The sequence below is a fragment of the Gossypium arboreum genome, chromosome 1 (assembly GCF_025698485.1).
Source record: "Gossypium arboreum isolate Shixiya-1 chromosome 1, ASM2569848v2, whole genome shotgun sequence".
Lineage (NCBI taxonomy): Eukaryota > Viridiplantae > Streptophyta > Magnoliopsida > Malvales > Malvaceae > Gossypium > Gossypium arboreum.
This window is the reverse complement of record NC_069070.1, coordinates 121901694-121927136: the sequence shown is the minus strand read 5'-3', so window position 1 is coordinate 121927136 and position 25443 is coordinate 121901694. Positions and strand designations below refer to the sequence as shown.

Here is a 25443-nt window from a genome sequence, read left to right as displayed (position 1 = left end):
TATGAGTTCAAGTACACTTAAACACGTATTATCCTTAACTAAATGTTATTATTTTTTAAATAATTTTTTAAAAGAAACCAACTTACTATTTTTATAAATTTAACAAAGCAATCAAATTATTAAATAGAAAATTAAAGATAAACAGAATTATAGGAGCTTAAATTTTGGAAAAAATTGTGAGAAAATAACTTTATCCATTATTTATTAAAATTCACATAAAAATCAATTAATATTTTAGTCACAATAATAAAATTAATGGTTTATCATACATAAATATCTCAGTATGATCAAATATATTTAAAAGTAAAAGTAAACTTAAATAAATTTAAAATTAACCGTTTACAAATATAAACAAACTTAAGCAAAATTTACAAAATAAACAAGTCTGAGAATAATCCCACAATTGATATCCAGTTTCTCTAAGTTGCAGGTACTGAAAATGGAGGGGTGTTGCTATCAATGTTCATTGGTTTTGGAGGAAATGAAGCATTTAAACTATTTGAATGTGTTGACCATTACTTTTACAAGCACTTTGGAGTTAGAAAAAGACTTGGGGTTTCAACAAGTTCATTAGCTGTGCCATTGAACATGTAAGCCTTTAAGGTTTTAGAGATTCAAGGTCATTGAATATTTTGGCTTTAGCAAATCTGCAACCTTTATATAGCTTAGAATTTTCGGGTTATATGGCTATTGAAGATGTGAAGATCGAAAGTAACATAATTGAAGGTGTAGGATGCTTCCATAGCCTTCGATCTGTATACCTATTCGATTGCAATCAATTGAGGGATGCGAGTAATTGGATAATTTTTGCTCCACATTTGGAACAACTATTTATACGTGATTGCCAAGGTTTAGAAGAAATAATCAGTGAGGAAAAACTTAGTGAAGTCGCTGAGCTAAAGGGAAATTCAAACTTGTTTTCTAAGCTAGAGTTTTTGCATCTAAATAATCTGCCCAAAATGAAAACAATATACGGACATGCTCTATTTTTTCCGCAGCTGAAGAGAATCACAATTTTAAATTGCCCAATGCTGAAGAAGTTCCCACTAAACTCTAATAGTGCAAAAGGACGAAGGCTCGTCATTGAAGGAGACGAGGGATGGTGGAAAGATGTAGAATGGGAGGATGAATCTACTCAAATTGCTTTTTTCCCCTCTTTCAAACATCGGTAATCTACTAAATGTTGGATTTTAATTAAGGCTTAAAGCCCTTATTGTATCATAGCATACCTCACTCTTAAGTTCTATTTTGTCTATCTTTAAATTACATGCAGATTGGTTCTTTGTTTTACACAACTTTTTCCTTTAAATGAATTAACCCATTTTTATAATTTAAATTTTTTTTATTACATGTGGCAACAACAAGAGAATGTGAGTTTGAGCACAAATAAATACAAATTATTTTTTAATTCACACGTTTAAGAGTCTATAAGTAGTAATAGGAAATTTATAAAATTTTTTATTATTTATATTGGTTTTTGTTTAATAATTTTCTTTAAAAGAAACCAACTTAAGCATTGTTTCGATATCATATATGAGCCCGGCTTAATCTGTGAACATCTTTACTCAAACCCGATTACTTAAAGTGAGATTATGTATATGAATTCTCCAGAATTACAGACTCATTAAAATTTAATAAGTTACAGCAAACTAATTAGTTAAAGTTTGATGAGTATAATTATTAGACATCTCATTCTCCTACTTCCTTTGCATTTTGAATTTAGCCCCTCTTGTAACACTAAAATAACATTAACAGGTAAAGACTGTATACAGAGGTAAGTATGCCTAATTTCAACTTGATTTTGTAATATTTCCATCAAATAATTTATGCGCCTTTATCATAGTGTTATAATTAAGAGTGTGTGTCCACTTCTATGGATTCTCGTGTGGTGTGCTAATAATTCTAGAAAATACTCGGTACTAAGTAAGTATAAGCTAATAAAAAAGTGAAATCTTGTTTCTGTATTGTTCTTTATGTCTAGAAGATGATCTCATTGAAAAATATGCACTAATATATTATAGGTAATCAAGATCGAAATGTTATCACTGTACATTTTGGGTGCTAAAATCATGAGAAAAATCAAATATTAAATGAAATGTTAGCTTTAAAATTTTAGAAACAAAATTTTAATTAAATAAAATATAAAACCACTTAAAATTTGAATATACTTAATATATATTTTAATAGGTAAAGACAAAAATATTTTCTTAATATATTTAAAATTTTAAAAAATGAATTATATTAAAAATTAAATATATTAAAAAGGTTAAGCATAACCAATTTTAAAATTTTAATAAATTTTTAAAAATTAAATATATTAAAAATGTTAAGTATAACCAATTTTAAAATTTTAATATGTTCAATATATTTTTAAAATATATTTTAAAATTTTAATATATTTAATATATATTTTAATAGGTAAAGAGAAATTTTTTTAATATATTTAAATTTTTAAAAACTTAAAAATTTAAATATATTAAAATTTTAAATATGTTAAAGAAAATATTAAGTATAACCAATTTTAAAATTTTAATATACTCAATATATCAAAATATATTAAAATTTTGAACATATTAAAAAATTTGAAGTATTAAAATTTTAAAATATTTTTAATAGGTAAAGACAAAAAAAAAGTTTTTCTTAATATATTTAAAATTTTAAAAGAAAAAAGGGCGGGCAACTTTAGAAACCGATAGCCCCAATTTATTTAACTCCACCAAAAAGGAAAAATTTATTTTAAGTTCCTCTATTTTTCAAAAATTACAGTATTTTCTTAATATTTATACAATATATAATTATTTTATTATTTTAAATACTTGTTTATATAGTTTTCTTTAAAAAATTTAAAACAGTTTTGGGAAAAACCAATTTTCTGAAAACATATTTGTAAATATAAATCTTTTAAAAGATTTAAAATATAGTATTTTAATTATAATTGGTAATAATTTTAAATCTTCGTACATTTTTAATCAACAAATTTTGATATATTTTTATCATATTTTTAATCAACAAATTATGCCCATTTATTTCAAATTTTAAATTAATAATTTAACTATGTTCCAAATACAAAACGTGTTGAATTAAAATATGAATATTAAAGTTGAGTGGCACTCGACATTATTCACTACATTTACTTACCACAACCTCAATTATTGCCCATGTTGGAAGAGGACGGCAACTGTCTCTGAAAACTATCTGACCAAAATTTTCATCCCCACAATTAGGATATGCAATTAGTTTTGGTTTAATCATATTATATCATATTCTAACATAAAGCTCATGAGTGAAAATCCTCATATCTTTTTTATTTGGTCTATAGTGCTCAACTTACCTCCTCTGCATTTTGAATCTAGACACCTGCTTTGAAGGTTGAGAACCAGATGACTGCAGAGGGCATAAATTTTGCAATAAGTTGGTGGCTATACTACTTAATAACTACATACTCACAAAGATGTGTAAGCACAATTTTTTATATGTGTTCCATGTCTTTAATTGGATTATGATAACCCCTGAAACAATTTCTGAATTCTTCCATTGGCATATATGGTCATGAATTCAGTTACCTTGATCTTCCACTGTTATCTGGTTTTTGCTGATGTTTGTTTAAGTGGCAATGATAGTGCTGGTGAATATATCATACATGAATGCTGTGGGAAGCTAATGCAGGGCATCTTAGTCTTTCTTTTCTGATGGGATCTTAATAATTGAGGTTCCTTTATCTTTGTTGAAGTGGAAGCCTTTAAAGAAAGAGGTAGCTCCCAACTTGCCTGATTTTGATAATGAACTAACTTTACACCAACTATGAATAAATTAAAATATGTTGTATTAATGTTGCTTAAGTTGTAAAATAGAATAATAAATTGCACATCGTATCCCCTGCACACAAAAGATGCCTTACAATGGACCCATTGTGTCAAAACCAAATAAAGTGGGATAAAAGAGAGTTGTGTGCAATGCAAGTCTTCCCACCAAGTCAATGATTTTACACAATTTACTGTAATTATCATCATATTCACTATCTCTTTTTTTTTTTTTTTTGGTATCAAAATGCATGTGAACTTCCAACAGTTTGTCTTTGTTTTTCTCCCCTTTGTAATCTCAAACTTTCATAGAACTCCATAAGTGATTTATTCCTTGCTTCTATTTCCAGATTGTTGAACTCACTCTTCTACAATCAAAACCAGGTATGGGTAATATCTTCTCAATCTCACTTTCACTCGATCCCATCAATACCCGTTGCTCGGATTGTGCGACTGGACAGGCAAGTTATATATGCAACCTCGAAGATAACCTCCATGCTTTACAAGCTGAAGTAGCAGGACTGAAGGAGCTCAGGAGTGATCTGATGAGCAGGGTCAGAATTGCTGAAGATGAGCAGCAGCTTAAGCGGCTAAACCAAGTTGAGGGTTGGCTTTCGAGGGCTGAAACTCTGATAAACGATGCTGATCAACTGATTGTCCAAAGTCCTCAGCATGTTGAAAGTCTATGTATGGGAGGTTGTTGCTTCACTCATCCTAGGTCCAGCATCAAGTTCGGGAAGCAAATTGCCAAAAAACTCCAAGAGGTGAAAGACCAGAAGGAGAATGGAGATTTCAGTGATGTGGCCAGCAAGCCACCACTTCCTTCAGCAACTGAAAGACCTAGTGAGCCAACTGTAGGTTTAGAGTCCAATTTCAACAAGGTTTGGAGCTGTCTTCAAAAGGAACAAGTGGGAATTAGTGGCATATATGGCTTAGGAGGGGTTGGCAAGACAACCCTCCTAAACCAAATCAATAACAAATTCCATGATACTACCCATGATTACCATGTCATTTGGGCAGTTGCATCACAAGATCGGCCAATTGAGAGAGTCCAGGATCAAATTGCCGAAAGAATAGGCCTTTCTAATGAAGGTTGGAAATCTAAGAGCCTTGATGAGAAAGCTGAAGACATCTTCAAGGTATTATGTAAAAAGAAGTTTGCATTGTTGTTGGATGATATATGGGAATGGTTTGATCTCACAAGAGCTGGGCTACCTCTTCCAACACAAGAAAATGGCTCTAAAGTCATTTTCACAACTCGTCGTCTTGACGTGTGCTGTCAAATGCAACCGAACATGGATAATAATATCAGAGTGGAATGTTTACCACCTGGAGAAGCTTTCAAAATGTTCGAGAAGAAGGTTGGATCAGAAACCCTTCGAATGCATCCAGATATTTGCAAGTTAGCTGAAGCGGTTGTTGAAGAGTGTGCAGGGCTTCCTCTCGCTCTCATTACAATTGGGCGAGCCATGGCATCCAAGAAGACCCTTCGAGAATGGGAATATGCCATAGAAGTTTTAAGGCAATCAGCAGCTTCTGTGTTGCCAGGGGTAGGGAAAGAGATGTATCCCAAGTTAAAATTCAGTTATGACTGTTTACCTGATGAAAGGTTCAGATCTTGTTTCTTGTATTGTTCTTTATATCCAGAAGATCATCTCATTGAAAAAGACGAACTAGTATATTGTTGGATCGGGGAAGGACTTTTGGACGAGCATACCACTTTGAGCAGTGCCAGAAACCAGGGACATTTCATTATAGGTTCTCTTATTGACGCATGCTTATTGGAGAAAAATGATAATTACCGTGTAAAGATGCACGATGTGATTCGTGACATGGCTTTGTGGATTGCTGGTGAATCTGAGAAGGAGAAGTTTTTTGTAAAATCAGGTGTTCAGTTAAAGGAACAACCGAAAGCTAAAAAGTGGGAAGAGGTAACAAGAATGTCGCTGATGGGTAATCAAATTGAAAATCTAACTGAGATACTGGAATGTCCCAAACTCCAAACTTTGTTTCTTGGCTGGAATGATTTGAAGGTAATCATGGATGATTTCTTTAATTTCATGCCGATGCTATGGGTTCTGGATTTGTCCCATAATATGAAGTTGGAAGAATTGCCAGTAGGAATTGCAAAGTTGGTTTCACTAGAACATCTCAATCTGTCATTTACAGGAATAAGAAAGTTGCCAGTCGAATTGAAGACCCTAGCAAAGTTGAAATATTTGAATCTGGACTGGACACGGAATCTAGAAATGATCCCACAACAATTGATATCCAGTTTCTCCAAGTTGCAAGTGCTGAAAATGGAGAGGTGTGGCTATGGATGTTTATTGGTTTTGGAGGAAATGGAGCATTTAAAATATTTGAATGTGTTGACTCTTACTTTTAAAAGCGCTTCGGAGTTGGAAAAAGCTTCGAGGTTCAACAAGTTCTTTAGCCGTGCCATTGAAGTTGTATGCCTTGAAGATTCCAGAGATTCAAGATCATTGAATATTATGGCTTTAGCAAAACTGCAGCATCTATGTATTTTAAGACTCAGTAGCTGTAGGGATCTAGAGGAAATGAAGATCGAACGTAACATAATTGAAGGTGCAGGATGCTTCCATAGCCTTCGAACTGTAAGCCTAGTCGAATGCAATCATTTGAGGGATGTGAGTTGGGTAACTTTTGCTCCACATTTGAAAGTACTAGTTATAATGGATTGCGAAGGTTTAGAAGAAATCATCAGTGAAGAAAAACTTGGTGAAGTCGCTGAGCTAAAAGGAAATTCAAACTTGTTTTCTAAGCTAGAGATTTTGTATCTATGGGGTTTGCCCAAACTAAAGACTATATACCAGCATGCTTTGCCTTTCCCACAGCTGAAGGAAATATACATTAGACGATGCCCAATGTTAAAGAAGCTCCCACTAAACTCCAATAGTGCAAAAGGACAGAGGCTGGTCATTGAAGGATATGAAGCATGGTGGAAAGATGTAGAATGGGAGGATGAATCCACTAAAAATGCTTTTCTCCCCTCTTTCAGACCTCCTTAATCTAAAAAATGTTAGAAATTAAGTCTTAAAACTATTATTGTATCATAACATGTGTCGTTGCAAGTTCTATTTTGTTAATCTCTAAATTACATGTAGTTTAATTTTGTATTTTACACAAAGACGCTATCCTTTATAAAAGTCAAATGTTTGAGTGTGAGAATATATAATGTTAATGAATTATAATTTGAAGTATAACTCTCAACACATCACTTCATTTTCTTTTAATTCTATAACTAAAATTTTTTATGATTATAGTAAAATTAAAATTTTTCTATTCTGTATATTTAAAATGAGATAATTTTTGTTATAGGAGAGTATACTATAAATATGTTAATTATAAATTTGGAATTATAAAAGAGAATTTAAGTTTAAATATAATTTACTTTCATTGAAAATGCATGCTATCATAAGAAGAGGTGTTTCATAAGCATAATATCAATAAATCATGTAAGATTAGATACTAAATATTGGAAAATATATTGAGTGACATAATATAAATGCTAGAATATTTCAATATTTGTATATTAAAATTCATTAATACAAATTACTAACATTTTAAAATTTTATGATTATTGAATGCTACTACCAAAATTCGCATAGATTATTTTTAAAAAATTATTATTCATATCTAATATTTAAATGAATTGGTGATATTATTAGTTTTAAATAATTTTCTTTAAAAGAAACCAACTTAGTAGTTTCAGCAACCACATTATTAAATAGAAAATTAAAGACAAACTTAATTTTTGGAAAAAGGGTGAGAAAATTAACTCTTTTCATTTGAAAAATCAAAAGCTATTTAATTGCTTATTTATATTTATCTTTTTATATTTTTATTATTAAATTTAAAAATAAATAAAACTAGACTTCTGACATATATCTATTAAAAATTCAGATGTTTTAGTTATAATTGTTGATCATACATAATGTTCCATGTTAATATCTCATTATAAACAAAATCAGACTTAAATAAGTTTAAAATTAATCATTTACAAATATCAACAAGCAAAAACTTGTAAGATTTGAGCACTGAATTGATCTATGACTACTTATACTCAAAATGAGATTATGTGTATGAATTCTGTAGAATTAGCAAAATTATTAATAAGTGAAGAGTGGAGAATATGGTATGCCAATTTGTAACAATCACTACTACATGTGCTTACCACAGCCTTAGCTATAATTGCACAAACCATGAAAAGGAGTTGGAAAAAAGGGAAAGGCTTTGCATTACCTGCTACTCAAACAGTAATGACAACTCTCCCTAAAATCCATTCGAACAAAACTTCAACCCCACAATTAGGATCAGCAATTAGTTATGGTTTGATCAGATTATACCATACTGAAATGCCCCATTTTTTACATCTATTTTTGTCATACAATGCTCAACCTACTTCCTTTGCATTTTGAATCTAGACACAGGCTTCGAAGGTTGCGAACCAGATGACTGCAAAGGACATAAATATTGTAGTAAGTGTTCAAGGCAGTAAATATGCAACTTATTTGCTATATACTCACAAAGATGCGTAAGCACAATACCTGTAATGAAGTCGTATTTGTTCCCACTGAACTTTTATCCAAATTCTGAGTATGCTCAACTATAGAACCTGTAAAAGCCTGCACATATAGCCAATAAATCATGATGGATAAAGGCACATAAACAACATGCATCATGATTAATCAAAGTAACCAGCATGGTAGAGGTAGCATACCTTGGAACTATCAAATTCTGATTTTGAGGTCTGGACAGATTTCTGTAACACAAAATTGGAGTTAAAAAAGATGGTTAGCAGCCCTCTCATTGGTGATCTTGCATTTGTTAATACAATATAGAGAGGACAAGGCTCGATATAAGGTCATTGATGTTATCCAAAGATCTATTCTGAATTAACATGAATGATATCATGTTGGTTTTCTCTATTTTTCCTTCTCCCAAAAAGCAGAGCTCAAATATAAGCTACAGCTACCTTATTTCATTATGATGGTTCTGCTTCAAACTTACCTTCTCGAAAGGAGCAGAGGCATTTATGGAAGGACTAAAAGTCTTTGTGTCTTGTTGTATGATTCGACCATGTGAAATTTCACCTGAATAGGATAAAATAAAGGAATTGACTCATCTATAAATCAAACTCGAAATGATATCCACATCTATCAGTAGATAACATAATATCTTTCCCCTCCTTGAGTTTACATAATTGACCACATGCATAAGTCAGAAACATAACCATCATAGTTACCTTTGGTAACAGGTTCCTCTGTCAATCCAGTAGACTGCATTTCAGATATACAGAAACCAGACTTCAGGATTCATTTATCAATAAGTTAGAAGGATTATCAAAGAAAGGCTAAAAGACAAAGAAGGCATACAAAGATTTAATCACTTACAGCGAACTGATTAGTTAAATCTTGATGCATATATTTATTGGACATCTCTTCAATTGGTTCTTTGCCGTTGAACTGCTGTAATTGTTTCCTTGACTGAGACTGATACAGCTATTTCATAAGTGACACATTCCACATATAATTGTATTAACAGGTAAAAAGCACCAAGTCCCAACATTACCTCTGAATATCTTTGACCATGATCAAGATAACTGTAACATTCATCCTTTTTTATATGAAAAGCAGCTTTAGTCAACTCATCTTCATCACCATCAACTTCAGCAGCTTTAGTCAATTCATCTTCATTGCCGTCACTTTCAACTGCATTAGCATCTTCATCTTCATCTTCAAGATTCTCCTCATTATCTTCAGCTGCAAGTTCTTCTTTCTCAAGTTCTTCCAACCTTGACATTATACGAGCATATTCATCATCCTCAGATGCACCCATTTTATTGTCTGCTTCAGCCACACTAGGAGTTTCAAGTTCCAGTGAACCTGAAAAGAAAACATTTTGTCTAACTTAAATTCCTCAACTTCATTAAAATAACCAATAATCATTTCATCACAATCAGTTAAGATAATTAGGCTGCATAATAACAAGTACCTCGACAAAAGAAGTTCTAACAAAAGAAGAACGAACAAGATATTACGCAACATGTTAAAAGGAATATTGCAAGCAACCAGTATACGAAGCTCACATAAAACATAATCCAGAATCTGTTTGCTAGAGTATCATCCTTACTAAAACAAGTAGACTACAAAGTTCCAATACCCGATAGTGAACGAAAACAAAAGAAAAATACAGGTTAACATGCCTGATTGAGATGCCCGTTCGGTAGAATTATCCTCCTCATACTCTCTAATCTCCACAAGACCCTCCTGTAACAATAAAATCATAGTAACAGGTAAAGACCAGGCACACACAAGAAAAAGTGAGCATACTAATGCCCAATTTAACTAATGTTTAATGAATACTAATGTTTAATGAATAAACAACACAAAGTAGAAAATTGGGGGAAGCTTACAGCAGCTTCAGAAGCAGTGGAATCAAAAAAAGAAGCCTCGGCTTTAAGATCCTGCATTACGGCCTTCAATGCGTCCACTTTAGACTCCAATGATTTCCCTCTCCTCTTTAGGATTTCAACAGTTTGTTTAGCTGTTCTTTCAGTATAATAACTTTCTCCCAGTAAAACCTACACCAATGATTTCATATTCCTAATTAAAACCCTAAACCCTAAACTTGTCAAATATTAAAATAAACTCCTAATTTATCGCGTAACGCAAAAGCTATACCAAAAACTCATTCGTATGAATCAAACGACCAGGAAAAAACGCCGCTTTCCCAAACGGAACCTGAAAAAAAAAAAAAGCCTAAGCAACCTTTTTTATTTTTTGCTTTTTTACCAATATGTATAAATAGAGTGAAACTGATTGATCGTAAATTGAAATTCTTGCCATGATATCGTGGTGGAGTTCGTCAGGGAGTTTTTGAACGAGGTTGATGAGGGAAGTGTTATCGGCGATGAATTCTTTTAATTGATTCATTTCGTTCTGATTCTCCGATAACTTCTCCTCCACCATCTTCGCCGCCTTCTGAACCTCCTCCGCCGGGAACATTGAAGATAGCGACGTCACCGTACCTTTCACTTCCGATTTCCCCATTTTAATTTTAATTTTTGTTTTTTTGAATAGTGAGAGTTGAAGAGAATGAGCTAACGACGAAGTGGCTGCGACTCGAATTGTTTGATTCTTTGGAGCGGCTCAGGACTCTTATAGAAGGTTAGATGACTGTGAAAATTTAGGGTTTATAGCATTAGACGTCCAGAAATTATAGCCAATATTCTAAATTAGTCCAAAAAGTACAAATTGTTATAATTGAGTCCTTATGTATCAATGGTAAGCCCGGGATCTAACTTGGACATATCTGAAGCATACGAATCAAATTTTAAAGCCATAATAATAAATTTAGCCTTTAGTATTTACATCTTTTATCAATTTGGTCATTTTATTCATTTTTTAGCTATATTTAACCCTCAATATTTGAAAAAGAATCAAATTATTTTTATTTAATAGAAATTCTATCTAAAGCATTAATTTTTTAAATAATATTGGCATGACAACCTGCATGGTAGTCTACATGTCTTATATATCATCATGTCAACAAATAATTTTAAATTTATAAAATATTCAAAAAATAAAATTAAAATTCAAAAAATAGCATGAAGTATACATGTAGTGTCATATGGGCTTTCACGTTTAAAATTTTAATGTTATAGTCATTATTTATGTTAAAAAAATAGCAATTCGATTCTTTTTGAAAGGTCAATGGTCAAATTTGACTCTTTTTAAAAGGTTGAGAGTTAATCTTATCTAAAAAAAATATGACTAATTGAAAAAAAAAATGTAAATATTAAAGACTAAATTTATCATTATACCAATTGATGGTGATTGATGATGGATGAAAATATAGAGCAATGATATAGGTTGTTGTTGAGAGGCATTTGGGAGGGGCGGAAATCAATTTCTTCTCTAGATATTTGCATTGAGTTTGAATTTTGAAATCATCATCGTTGAGAGAATTTTACATGAATACTACCCTAACTTGAACATGATTAGTCTTAAATCGTAAAACAAATGAAAACATTTATAATTATACGGAAAAAAAAAATACGGCAACGAAATCAAGTAGTATTGAAGAAACTTGGTAGCATCAATAGAAATGACACCTAATTAATAATTATTAATTCGAAATTTTTTCACTCGATTCGACTCGATTTAATCAAATGCTCACACCTAATTAGTGATTAACCATAAATATTACTTTGAAATGATTTGTAATAATTGAGATTATTTTGATAATTATTTGATTAAATTAATATATTATTATTTCGTATTTATTTAAAAATAACAATTTAATAATACACAAAGAAAATATAAACTAATATAATAATATAATATTGATAATTAAAATTTTCAAATTATGGTAACCGGTGGTAATTAAAACCAAATAGATAGGGTTTTTAAGTTTTAAAAATCATGTTTGATAAAAATAAAATATTATTTGCTATAAAATATTTAAATCAATTTTAGTTTTAAAATATATTTTAAATTAGTGTATTAATATATTAAAATAAATAAAAGCATGCAAGGGCTTGGCGTCGCGATCCTCCCTATAGCTTCTTCCTAAATATACAAATCAATACCAAATGTTAGTTTTGAGAATCAAATATATACGTATAAACTAGATGTATATATATATATATATATATATAGATATAGATATACAAATTAGCATGCATGAACAAGCTTATGAATATATAAGCTAAATCCTAGACATGCAAAAATTAGAGCAAGGGTTAGGCAGGTACCAGATGGTGAGAATTATACTCAGGCACTCCAAGATTGCCATCAACACCTGTCAACGTCCAAGGGTTTGGTTGCTGGTTTAAACATGCAGAGAAGGGAGGTGACGGTGAGAAGCCTCCTACTTCTGGAGCCATATAATCAAATGTATGATTCTCCTCAGGCACGATAGCAACATCATTTGTTGAATCCGACGGCACCTCCATTAACTTACGTTTCTTGTTATTCTTGATTTCTCCTTCACTTTCTTCGTAATCCTAGCTCACAACAGCAGCATCCTTATTCTTAATCTCACAGATAACGGAATCACTCAAACCAGCGCTAGCAGCTTCTTGGTCTTTCAGAGAGTACTCATGCATAATCCATTGACCATTTGATTACTTGCTTTTCTTGCTGGTGAATGTGAAGTATTTATCAAACCCTATGACTTCGCTGCCGTCCTTGTGCTTCACTTCTTTGACATATTGTTGGAGCCAACATCCATCTCCCGCGGTTCTTTCGATTCTTGATTTGCTCCTTTTCTTCAACTTTGTGATAACCCAGAAAGACTCTGCCGAATCTTGGTCGAAAATATTCAAGGTAATCACAAAGGATTTCTTCTTTGGTGGGAAGAAATCGAAACCCTATAGGAATCTGAAGCTGCGATCTAACAGTTGACATGATCGGGGGTTCGTTAAAGACGAAGAGAAAGATGAGACTAATTTGGTGGTTTTCAAACGAATTTCTAGAAGTGTTCCAGAAGATGTCAGGTTAGAACCTCATATATATATATATTTCTTTTGTATCAAAAAAAAAATAATTCGATAGCGTAAATGTTAACCTCATAAGTCATTTTTCTTCTGTTCATCATCATCATGCAGTATGAACGTAGCTTAATATTCAAAAACAAATGAATTAATAAATATGAATCTTTAATGAACTCTCTAAACAATCATGATCTGGTATAATCATTAGAAATACTGAAGGTCTGGTCCTAACTTCTACTGATAGGTACATATCCAACGGGTTTGTGGCGGAGGCTGTGGCAGCAATCCAGGCGATGACTTTTGCAGCAGATCCGGGATTTATGCATGTTGTTTTTAAAGGCGAGTCATTGACGGTTATAAAGAAACTCACATCACCCAACGAAGACAGATCGAAAATTAGTGGTCTTTTTTTCTGGTGGAAAGGATTCATTAAAGAAAAACTTTTGTTGAGCAATGTTACATCCATCCAAGTGCCAATATTGTGGCTCATCAGCTTGCAGGAAGTGGTTTGGGGTGAGATGGAAGAGGTCCCCGATGTGGCCGTTGACGGATATCGGCGAGGCCGCGAGGGGTGGTCCGGTCGACTTAACTTCTGCGACCTGGCTCTATCTAGATGAGGAAATAGAGCTTGATTCCCTTTGCATTGTTAGTTTTGGCTTCTTGTTTGGGTCAAGAGCTCAACTATGGCTTCTACTTTTCTTTTGTTTGCTTTGGGAGAGGAAAGGTTTTGGTGTCTTTTGGTTCTTTGGATTGATGTAGTTTTCTTCACCATGCCTTTTAATGGAACTCAATTTTCTACATATAACCAATTATCAAATCCAAAAATTATAATTGAAATGTGAGTAAATTACACCAACAGTCGTTCAATTTTAGGATAGTTAATAAAATAGTCATTCAAGCTTCAATTCAATCACTCACTTTTAAAAAATAATAAAATAGTCACTAACGTTATCAAAAAGTGACAAATCAATCACTTATTAACATTTTATATTACTGTTTAAGTGGAACGCTAATGTGATAAATTAACTAGTTGATGTGGTCAACTTGCCACGTTAACATGGCAATGCAATTAAAATTGGTCTTATTCAGAATTTGGTCATTGTACATTATGAAAACTTAAAAAGTAGATCAATTAAGTATCAATGTTAAATCTTGAAAATTAGTTCAAGTATCAATGTTAAATCTTGTCTGTTGACTCAAAAATCAACATTTCAACAAATTATATGCAAGAAATTAGTAAAAATCAACAATTCAATCAATAATTTATATCAAAATTGAGGACTATCTTTTCATTTTTCGTAAATTACAGGGATGACATTTTCAATTAGACCTAAACAATGACAAATTACAAATTTAAACCCAAAATACCTTTGTTCAGAGGATTTGTAGCTAGCGTAATAGGTGAAATCAACGGAGATGGAACTCGGTGGAGCAAAACTCACACTGCCCATTAAGGACGAAAAAGTTAACTTTAATTTCAACGAGGTCGATGGCTATGGTGGGAACCTCAACGATCATGATGCAGCAGAGGGCGTTGGCCATGGAGGTGTCAATGTCATGGAAGCGTAATCATCTTTGAGTTCCTGGATTTTGACCATTGGGAATCGCTGGCACGAAACTCCTTCCATTTTCTCTTCTTCTTTTATTCTTCTTCTTCTCTATTTCTTTTCTTATTCTTCTACTGCCCAGGGCTCTTAAATGGGGCTATTTAAATGATGACAACTAGCCCATCGTTAAATGCCATATCACTTTTCCATTACATCTGTAACAAAAATAGTTAAAATGATTGATTTGTTATTTTTCGAAAGTTAAGTGACTGTTGGTATAATTTACTCTTAAAATTTACACTTTTACTCATTTTCTCATAAAAATAAGGAACTTACAATTTAAATCTTATATTTCTAAATATTTTTTGAATAAAATATATATACAAAATAACGTTAACATTAAATAAATATAATTATATTAATATTAAATAAAATAAAATTAATCTCCTCTCTCTCCTCCCTCCTCCCTACCACTGAATACTTATAATTTAATAACCAATAATGAAATTTACCAAAAAGAAAAAGGATAATACATATAAACTCTTTATCCACCTCCTTCAAACTCAAATCAATATATATATATATATATATATATATATATATTTGTTTGCTACAATCAAAATTTACATTCTAATCAACCCGAAAAATATTAATATCAAATTCAAACCTAAATTTTGAGAGACCGATACAAAATTTTAATAACTTAATATATTATTAAAGTTAAAAAATAAATACAAATTACTTATTTCTAGTAAAATAACATCATTTGATTTATTAACAAAGGTATAAATCATCAAATATAAATCCTATACATATCTTGTAACTTATTCTTCATATTTGATATATATATATATATATATATACATTTTCAATCAACTAGTTAATGCCACATTTCTCAAATCTAAATATAATATGGTCCATTAAATATAAATCCTTTTATGCATGTCCTGGAGCCATAAAAGGTGATAACATCGGTGTAGCCACAGGTACCATAGCCGGAGGAATCGCAATCGAACCACCACCACCGCCACCACAATGGTAATCCAAACATTCCACCGGATGTTCAAGCGCTGCTTCACACTCTTTCTCACTTCTTTGCCTCGGCTTTTCCGGCAAACAATTCCGGCGATCATCAAAAGCCACACCATTTGAACTCAAATTCCCACAAACCCCTTCTTCTTCACAAAAAAAGTTGTAAGAAAACGTGAAATTCTTCAAATTAGGCAAAACACAGACACCCGAAGGTACAATCCCACTCATCATGTTATGAGCTAAGTTTAATATCTCCAAATGAGCTAACCCGGCAATACTATAAGGTATTGGACCGACCAAATTATTATTACTAACATCCAATACTTTGAGTTTATAAAGGTAACCCACTTCCGGCGGTAAGCAACCCGACAAGCTGGTGTTGATCAATAAAAGCTCTTCTAACGTGTTGGCGAAGTTTGCGATGCTCGGCGGCAAACAACCGCCGAGTTTGTTATTGGCGAAGACGACAACGGAAGCCGAGCTAGCGACGAAATTATTCGGTATCACGTTAGAGAACCGGTTGTTGTTTACGAAGATGGCGTCGAGGTCTTTAGCGAATAGTTGAGCCGGTAATGACCCTTCGAACTCGTTGTAACGGATATCGAGATACTTAAGTGACGTTAAAGAAAGGACGACCGTTGGAAAAGGGCCGACGAATCGGTTGTTACTTAAATCGAGTTCGACTAAGTGAGAGAGATTGGATAACGTTTGTGGGACGATGCCACAGAAGCGGTTGCTGTTGAGGTGGATAAGAGCAAGATCGGTGAGAAGACCGAGTTCATCGGGGAGGTAACCGGCGATGTCGTCGCCGTTTAGGTCAATACCGGCGACGACTTTGATGGTTTTGTCGTGAGGGTGTGGTGCGCAGTACACGCCTGTGTATTTGCATACGTCGGGGCCAACCCAGTTCGTGGTGATGTTGTTGGGGTCGGAGTAGATGACTTTTTTGAAAGCTTGGAGGGCTGTGTAAGCTTGTTGGAGCTTTGGGTTTGGAGACAGTGAACGGTGGTGGTGATGGTGGTGGTGGTGAGTAGCGGCGGAGGAGGAAGAGAGGTGGAGTAGAAAGAGGAGCAAGGTATGGGAAATGACGAATGAACAATACAAAGTTGAAGCCATTGTTATTTTTGGTGGATGCTTTGTTGATCGAACTTGGTTTTTATGTAGGAAAAAATGTCTTTCATTTTCATGAGAAAAGGCTTTATTCTCCTATTTAATCATTTTGTTCATATGTATGATTTCGAGTTAGATAATTCGAGTTATGTATTTAAATCATTTTAAATTTAAGTTGTATATTTAGGGTTTTTAATTTTTAATCGTTAAACTTCGGACAAAAATTTGTACATAATGAGCTTAAGTACAGAATAAATCGTCTTTTATAATTTCTTATCCAATCAACATTTTAATTATACTCGTTATGTAAATTTTTAAATTTATTCGATATTTTATTAATCTAAAATAGGGTCTATATTTAAATAAATAACTACTTTTATTTTACACCAAATATTTCTTATTTTCAATATATATATATAATTAAATCGACATTGATTTGTTTTTAGTAGAAGACGACATCCCAACCCTTTTTATAGTGACAGTTAACCATTACAAAATGGTACGATTTTGCATCACATAAAATTGAATTTTCATTGGGTCGTAAGTCCAAGGAATGTTGGTCATTGTTGGCCAATAACTCTTTGACCAAAACATTAATAAATTCTAATAAAATTATTCACTAAATATTTGTAAAAATTGAGTTTAAATAATAAAATCGAGTATTTAAATTAGTTATCTACAAAAATAAAATAAAATTATTCACTAAACAGAATCGGAAGATAAACGATGATCTTAACCTTTTAGAAACAAAAAATTACTTATATTATCATAAAGTAACACATAACCAATTACGATAAGTTGAAAAAGAAATCGTAAAATGATAGCCGTAACGTCGTAATTATTGGGGAAATGGAAGAGGAGGCGCACGCTAATAAGGACTTATCTCCTTCCATGGGGAGGAATTGCAGTTGTTAGAAGTGGAGGAGGAGAAAGACAGGTTTAGACCACCTGAAGAAAAATGAAAGGGAAGACATTGCTTGGAACTTAAGGGATAATAGAAACAAAAATACATGCTTTCAGTCAATGCTCTATCATGTTTTTATCAGACAATGGTGCACCTTTTGCAACAAACATACCTCTCAACAGATAATTTAGGTTTCATCGGTTTGTAATTTTTGGGTTTTTGAAATTTTAGTCTTTTACGTTTTTGAAATTACATTGTTAATAAATTTTCATTAAGATATAATTTGATAAGACAACAATATGTTATTAATTACATTTTGATTTTTAAATTAATAGAATAAATTTCGAAAATTCATAAGAGTATAAGAAATGAGATGAGAGATAATTAGATCATGTATGTTCGGTTTGTTCGACGGATAGAAAAATGACTTTTGTTTTCCTGACAAATTTCCAATGGGTCAAGTCCTTTGTATATAAAACCATATACAAGAACAAATATATATATATATATATATGAAGTCAAATCTGAAATGATTCAAATTCCAAAATTTAAATTTTAAATTGATTTGATTCATATTGACTTAACTTGAAACTTATTCAACACAATAGATTGTAAATCTAATATTATCTCATTGAATTTTCAATTTGGTTCCTTGACATTCTTTAATAAATATGTCATTTATTGTTCTTAAAATTCAAGTCAAGTCTATAGATGATAAACCTAAACTAGTATTTAATTATAAAATATATTACTTGATTGGTATAGGCATTGTTGTTAATACAGTAAGATGTGAGTTCGAACGCACTGAAATCTATTATCTTCTTATATTTATGGGTTGGGGAGGGAATATGGATGATTTTAGATATTGTGTAAAAAAATTAGATATAATCGAACTTATAATGGAATTTTTCAAAATATATATAATATATTATTATATTATTTTTAAATAATAATAACATATTTTTGGCCAAACATAGAATTTTGAAAACTCCTAATGACAAATTTATTCGGTTTATGAACATCTCTAATCAATATTTATATATAATTATCAATACATCAATAAATTATATGCCATCAATACATTAAATATATATTTTATATATGATGTGCATTGAAAATAGAACAAACACAAATGATTTTTTTTCTATTTGTCAACCCTTACTATTCATATTAACTAATATGTTGTGCATTTAGTTGATCCTGTTAAAATTATTAATTTAATTTGTTGAAATTTATTATATTAATTCTTTTAACCGTTAGTGGAATTCAATTATATATATAATTTTGAAGCAATCATACTTATTTTGATTAATTTAACTACAATTTAATTAAAATGATGACAAAATTCCATCATGCTACAATCATGTATTCTTTTTAATTAATTTTTTTCTTTTATTTCATTATTTCAATTTCCAAAACATAATTATTTTTCATTTTGTTTAGTCATCATGATTCTTTTTATTACCAAATTTTACCGTGAAAATTGATAATAAAAGAAAATATTTAATATTTTAACTTTTTACAGGATTTTGTTTAAATTAAAAAAACACTAGTTGTTTTAGGTTCGTATGACTAATTTGAATTAATTAAATTGATTTATTCGAAAGCCAAATATTCTTATTCATAGATCACCTAAAAGACGTACATAAATTTTCATATTTATTAAAATCTATCATGTTTGCCTGACTTAAAATGCTAACAAAAGAATGTTTTGGAGTCTACTTTCGAAAGCCGAATAATCTTAGATTTATTCATAAATCATAACAGACATACATATAACATTCCATGTTTATTAAAACGTGCATGTTTGCATGACTTAAAATGGTAACAAAAGAATGTTTTGGAGTCTACTTTCATTGTTCTTCACTACTGAAATTTTAAGTACATATGAGTTCAAAAAGTGTACATAGTTACACAAATGAATATGCAAACTGTCATAGTTAATGGATCATGAGTTGATTTCACAAGGGGTTCAAAAGTTCTTGAATTGATTTCACAAGGGGTTCAAAAGTTCTTGAACAATCCCCTCCACCGTGACACAGCCTGCCTGATGACTTGGTTTCCCTAAACCAAAATCACCTCATAAGAGTGGCGGGACTCGAAGTTGGTGTGGCAAATGAACTGATCGTTTTCTTCCTTTCTATTCTTTGGAGAACTCGTAGATGTGGCGATTTCGGTTTTGTTGTTTCCTTGGAAGACCTGACAAAATCATACACCATCAAAACATGAACATGGCACGAATATACGAATGTCCCGAAGCAAATTATCAACATAAACACAATATACACCAATTTCCATGTATTTTTTTCTTACTTTTGTGGGCAGAAAGGATGATCAAACTTGGGAAGAGGCCTAGCATGGGGAACCATTGTCCTTCTTAGTTGCTTCAATGCTTTCTCTTCCTCAATCTGGTAATGGTTTTATGACAATTTTTTTGTTTTAATTCACGCCAAAACTAGAATTGATAACACAAAGTTTAGGGGACTGAGAGTATATATATATATGCATACCATTCTAGCAGCCTCACTTTCCTCTCTGAATCTCTTGTAAACCATTTCTTTCTCTTTAATCTGTTAAAAAAAAGATTCATTATAAGAATGTTTATTGAATGGAAATATGTATACTTAACAAGGGATAAAGAAACTAGAATTTAACTTAACAAGGGATAAAGAAACTAGAATTTACTTTTTGATCGAATTCTGCTCTATCCATTGCTCGATGATTGACATGGAGGTCGAACGCTTGCACTTGTGTTAGAGGCTTGCGAACCTTTTCAGAAACAGGAATTGGATTCCTGCATAACATTGCATGAAAAGAAAAGGATTTAATATATGTTATATGTCTATGTAAATGTATAAATGTAAATGTATATGAATCTTACTCTTTTAGAACCGGCTGAGCCTTAAAGATCCTCATCTGAGCTTCTTCTTTCTCCTTTCTCTGCCTTTCTTCCATCTCTCTTTTCATCTCCTCCTCGTGCCTAACCAGACTCTCCAACTGGAACGGTTCTGGTTTTGTACATTGTTTTGGTTCGGGTTTTGAAGGTATCTGAATAAGATAACACCCATTTAACTAACATTAACTATAAATTCATGATTGACTTAAAACATTAAATGAAAGCACACAAAAATTAACGTACCACAGGGTAGTCAGTGGTGTATGGATATGGATTAGCCTTGGGAACCCTGGCTCTTTCTTCTTCAAACTGCTTCTCTATAATTTCCATCACGAACTTCTTTTCTTTTTCAGCACCTCTTTCCTGAACATTTGAGGGACTTAATGAAATACTGAAAGTCTATGCATCTTTTTTGGTCCTATATACCATTCATGAATAAATAAATAAATCAAATATATATACCTCTGTTTGGAGATGGAATGGATTGGGAATGGTGTTTCTTGGGATTGGATCATGGCTAGATTCTGATTTCAGAGAAAGCTGTATAAAAGGAACAAACATGTAACCGAGTGTTTCCAAAGATCAGTAGCATAATAACTATTTGGTGGATTTGTATAATTACCTTATCAAATAAATCAAAAACTGCTGCTGGTGGTGGAATCCTCTCATGTGTTGCAAAATGGAATTCTTGAGGTATAGTCACCAATTTCTTTGTGTTACAGAAGATCCCCAATTCTCCTTTGCTCTCAAATATCTACACAAGGCAAAAACAACTAGAGTTACTTTCTCAAGTAAACAAAGTTACTATACCATACAATGCAGAATTGAAATGAAGTAGAAAGTTACCTTTTTATTCAATGGCCTTGCCTTAAATTTAGGAGCTTTTTCAAGCTCCTCCTGCTCAAGTTCAATAGAACTTTTGACCGTTATAGGTCTTGCCCTTAGAGATGTTTGAAGCACTGGGGTTTTAGGTTCTGTGAGATGAGGTTTCCATTGAGTATTCTGTAGGCAGGGAAAAAGAGAGAAGGTAAGTAAACTATTTAAGGTTCTAAATGAAAATGAATGAGATAGTTCCCCGAACCTGGCGAGACACTTCTGTTGAAGCTACCGAAGATGTCTCTGCATTCTTACTTGCTCTAGCCATTGTCTCAAAGTGAAATTCCTGAAATTCTGGAGTCTTCGGAGTACTTCTTGGTAATGAAGGTAGTGTTGAAGCTTCAAAAATCTGCACCGGAGAAGGAAATGGGAAACAAATTAAATAGAAGCCTTATAGGTAAAATAAATTCTTAAACAGTGAAAAACAAAGAAAGATCAGTTTAGACATAAACCAAATGGTACAAGCATTACACCTTTTTGTTCAATGGTCTTGCTTTGAACTTTGGAATTTTAGCCATCATTTCTTCCTCAAGCTCTGCGGTGCTCTTCACCGCTACCGGACGCATTCTCTGCGCTGTTTCGAATTCGGGTTCTTTAGGCCTTGTCAATCTGAGCACTGGCATCTGAACAATAGCAGCATTATCCTGATTAGGTAGAGAAGGAATTTAATGAAAGAAGAAAGGAAACAAGGATGTGTTAGGCATCAAATCCATGTTGAAGCCAAAATGATGTGATTCTGTTTATTTACATTTGATGAACTGTGAGGACGTGACGAATCTCTGGTACATGATTGGAACTTTTTCATCATTTCTGCCATTGAAACAAATGGTGCTGCTTGTTCTCGAACATAAACCTTCAAGGAAAATAAAAACCAAAATTTCAATACCAATTCACAATTGTTAGTGGAAATATGCAATGGAGGAACTTATTATAACAGAGAAACAACAAACCCTTCTGTCCAATTTGTTGGAAGGTTTGGCAGTAGAAGAGCACAAGTTGGAACTATCACTGGTAAGACCAAGCTTTGACTTGTGGGGCAAGTTGTGGGGCTTTACATTTAGGATCTGAGGCACATAGGGTAGCAACAAAAAGGCAAAACTTTAGATTGAAGTTACAAAATAACAGTACTTAAAACATGGACAAAGGAAGAGATTATAAGCACCTGTCTAGATCTTCCTCCATCTAGTTTCTGACGTTTAACGGCTTGGTTTTCTTGAGCCAAATTAGGTGTTCCAGCATTGGCATTTTTCGGCTTCAACAACGAATTCCGTATCGTACTAGCTATCTTTTTAGCTGTCTGATGCTTCTTGCCGCTCACCAGTTTTTTCTGAGAACTCATCAATGGTTTAGGAGTGCAAGCTTCAGTATCTGCTTGCACAGTGGATTTGCTTTTCTCTTCATCACCAAGACCATTTAAATGTGATTTTTTGGCTAGGGCACTAAAATTTCAACAGAAGGGAACCAAAGACAGGATAATGAGAACCAAATTATTCATACAGAACTCAGCATTGAAAAAAATTTCAAAACCCCAAGGACAAACCTGTCATTTTCTTGAGCACCAACAGTCCCTATGTTTTCCTTCTCTTTATTATCATTAGTAATCTGCAAAGCATTTAAATCATGAGAATACATAAAAACTAAACAAAAAAAAGATAATGTATGATAAAAAAAAATGAAGTCCACTAATTACCTTAGTGACAATTTGTTTGATTTCAACCTTGGCCCCAGGGGGTTTAGCTTCTTCCTTTACTTTATCAGGCTCCTGCTCCACTTGAGGCTTATCCTCTAAGTTACTGTTAGGAGCTGTTGCATCCGATGATCCCGATGCCTGCAGCAATAATATATATATCATCATGATTGAAAGGAGAGAAGTTGCTTTACAAGATATTGAAATCTAATAAAGGGTATATATAAGGTAATTCAAACCTTCTGCATTTGCTCTTCTTCACTGAAATTGCAGAGACTCTCCATTTGAAAGGTTCTATTACCAGCCTTGATTCTAATCATAAAAGCTGCATTATGAAAGAAATGCAACTGTTTTACTTGGTAGCAGATAATATATGGGAATATAGTATTAAAAGTTTAAAACTACAAATTGATGATTAAATTCACACTTCATATCCCTGAGAACTAACCTGATTAAATTATGCTTAATTCATTTATAATTCTTTTGATAAAAACAAAGATAATTAAGTTAAGCATAATTAAATCACGTTTCTTTTCTTTCCCTATCAGATCTAAGCAACCAAACACAACATTCCTGGATCAAACCCTAGATCAATTGCACCTATGCATAGAGAAAATGGGAGACCTCGAACCCTAGAATTTCGAAATAAAAATTCAGTAACAAGCAATTAAAACCAATCAATTTACAACCAGAAGTCACTAATTACTAATAAAAAAACTAATCAGTAAAATTAAAATCCTAAAATTCCAAGAAAAATCAAGAATCACCTCCCGAAAACGTTTTGAGTGACAGAGAATAAGAATGATCCAAAAGAACACACAATCTTTCAAAGAGTGAGAATCACTTAAATTCTGTTACTTTTTAACGGTTAACGGTTAAACACAAAGAAAGAAAACAGTATATAGAAAGAAGAAGAAGAAAATAGAAACAGAGAGAAAAGAACATACGAGAAGGTGCATAGCTTAATGCGGTTTCGAACCAAAGCTCGGCATCACGTATTTCTTCTTCCGATTCCCCTTTCGTGAAATCGAAGAAACACGGTGCCGAGAACTCATACAACTCGTCGATCACCGTTGCCGTTACCGTTTCCGTTGATACCTCCATTGGATTCCAAAACGGAGAGATTCTCACTGTTGGGGGAAGGGGAAGGGAAGGAGGGGTTGAATCGGTGAAGGGATTATCGGTAGGGATTTTCAGTATCCAACTATGGTTTTTTTTTTTTTTTGAAAATCTGTTGTTTTTTTGGTAGTAAATTAAAAGGAAATGGAAGGAAGTTCACTTAAACGTTGGGGGGAGAATGCAACGGTCGATTTCTTTTTTGAATTTTGGGGAAGGTAGTCTAACGGTCGGGTTTTATGACAAAAGTCCCTTTACTATGTTAAAATTTTAGAATATATGTTTTTACTTTCATTTGACATATATTTTGGTGTTTCAATTAAAAAGGGTGTAATTTTCTTTTTTTTAGAGTTTACGAGAATAAATATAATACAATTATAAGTATATGTTCGAACAACTAGAAAGTATAATCAAACTAATACAAAGCACAAATAAAGAATATGATTGAATCAAAACCCACACATGATAACTATATATGGTGGGATTAGAGATTTACATATCAGTTGTGTATAATGTGATTCAAACCTGGATATTCAAGGACCTAAGGTCTCAACTTTTTGCTAATAATACCATTGTTTCTTTACTCGATGTGTAACCCTTCAAATCTTGTTTGTCGAGTCTAAAGTTTTTATTCGTAGTGTAATAAATAAATTTTCAATTATTAATATTTTTATAGTCAATTAATATTATTGTTAGTTAATGTTGTTAAATTGATTTGTGGAATTTTTTAAAAAATAATTTTAAGTAATTGATTGACATGTAAATTTATTATTGGTTGAACATAATTGACTTTACAATCAAATAACAATAATAAAATTCTTGTCATTACTTTAATGAAATTAGCTAATGATATTATCAATTTGAACTTACTAATAACGTTTATAAAAGTAGAATACTAAAATATGTCAAATTGAAATAAAATGATTAAATTATGAATTTTAGAATAGTAGAGGGA

The 25443-nt window shown here is 32.2% G+C and overlaps 4 protein-coding genes across 6 annotated transcripts; 1 reads left to right on the top strand and 3 right to left on the bottom strand.

Annotated features, from left to right (window-relative positions):
* The first annotated feature begins 3866 nt into the window (after positions 1 to 3866).
* Positions 3867 to 6996, top strand: LOC108483234 (probable disease resistance protein At5g63020). Of its 2 annotated transcripts, none has more exons than XM_017786515.2 (2): positions 3867 to 3996; positions 4151 to 6996. In XM_017786515.2, exon 2 carries the CDS (start codon positions 4187 to 4189, stop codon positions 6827 to 6829), a length of 2643 nt encoding a protein of 880 aa, XP_017642004.1. In that variant the 5' UTR covers positions 3867 to 3996; positions 4151 to 4186; the 3' UTR covers positions 6830 to 6996. The 2 variants fall into 2 exon arrangements, with proteins under 2 accessions (XP_017642004.1, XP_052887787.1); XM_053031827.1 differs by having other exon boundaries at positions 3870 to 3996; positions 4185 to 6996.
* An 899-nt stretch (positions 6997 to 7895) lies between these two features.
* LOC108483236 (uncharacterized) lies at positions 7896 to 10977 on the bottom strand. Of its 2 annotated transcripts, none has more exons than XM_017786518.2 (11): positions 10667 to 10977; positions 10505 to 10564; positions 10237 to 10404; positions 10027 to 10090; positions 9393 to 9706; positions 9215 to 9313; positions 9067 to 9100; positions 8832 to 8914; positions 8542 to 8583; positions 8369 to 8446; positions 7896 to 8276 (listed from the first exon to the last, which is right to left on the bottom strand). In XM_017786518.2, exons 1-11 carry the CDS (start codon positions 10871 to 10873, stop codon positions 8220 to 8222), a joined length of 1206 nt encoding a protein of 401 aa, XP_017642007.1. In that variant the 5' UTR covers positions 10874 to 10977; the 3' UTR covers positions 7896 to 8219. The 2 variants fall into 2 exon arrangements, with proteins under 2 accessions (XP_017642007.1, XP_052881253.1); XM_053025293.1 differs by having other exon boundaries at positions 9215 to 9307.
* Positions 10978 to 15560: 4583 nt separating this feature from the next.
* Positions 15561 to 17072, bottom strand: LOC108482255 (leucine-rich repeat extensin-like protein 4). The gene has a single exon (XM_017785373.2). It carries the CDS (start codon positions 17013 to 17015, stop codon positions 15804 to 15806), a length of 1212 nt encoding a protein of 403 aa, XP_017640862.1. The 5' UTR covers positions 17016 to 17072; the 3' UTR covers positions 15561 to 15803.
* Positions 17073 to 19635: 2563 nt separating this feature from the next.
* LOC108483689 (protein TPX2-like) lies at positions 19636 to 24654 on the bottom strand. The gene is made up of 18 exons (XM_017787228.2): positions 24320 to 24654; positions 23612 to 23697; positions 23376 to 23513; positions 23226 to 23287; positions 22848 to 23124; positions 22636 to 22749; positions 22434 to 22538; positions 22159 to 22308; positions 21891 to 22034; positions 21656 to 21811; positions 21432 to 21563; positions 21272 to 21349; positions 21053 to 21172; positions 20795 to 20961; positions 20599 to 20707; positions 20424 to 20483; positions 20227 to 20321; positions 19636 to 20112 (listed from the first exon to the last, which is right to left on the bottom strand). The coding sequence occupies exons 1-18, from the start codon at positions 24474 to 24476 to the stop codon at positions 19989 to 19991; spliced, it is 2274 nt and encodes a 757-aa protein (XP_017642717.1). The 5' UTR covers positions 24477 to 24654; the 3' UTR covers positions 19636 to 19988.
* Positions 24655 to 25443: the final 789 nt, after the last annotated feature.

Excerpts from the sequence above, each read along its gene's own strand:
- LOC108482255 (XM_017785373.2), bottom strand. The coding sequence starts at position 17,015 with ATGGCTTCAACTTTGTATTGTTCATTCGTCATTTCCCATACCTTGCTC.
- LOC108483236 (XM_017786518.2), bottom strand. The coding sequence starts at position 10,873 with ATGGGGAAATCGGAAGTGAAAGGTACGGTGACGTCGCTATCTTCAATG. Across the intron at positions 10,091-10,236 it reads CCACTGCTTCTGAAGCTGCT|GAGGGTCTTGTGGAGATTAG; the intron begins GTAAGCTTCCCC and ends TTATTGTTACAG. Across the intron at positions 8,277-8,368 it reads CAAATACGACTTCATTACAG|TCATCTGGTTCGCAACCTTC; the intron begins GTATTGTGCTTA and ends TGTCCTTTGCAG.
- LOC108483234 (XM_017786515.2), top strand. The coding sequence starts at position 4,187 with ATGGGTAATATCTTCTCAATCTCACTTTCACTCGATCCCATCAATACC.
- LOC108483689 (XM_017787228.2), bottom strand. The coding sequence starts at position 24,476 with ATGGAGGTATCAACGGAAACGGTAACGGCAACGGTGATCGACGAGTTG. Across the intron at positions 22,035-22,158 it reads CAAGACCATTGAACAAAAAG|ATTTTTGAAGCTTCAACACT; the intron begins GTGTAATGCTTG and ends TCTCCGGTGCAG. Across the intron at positions 21,564-21,655 it reads CAAGGCCATTGAATAAAAAG|ATATTTGAGAGCAAAGGAGA; the intron begins GTAACTTTCTAC and ends TGCCTTGTGTAG.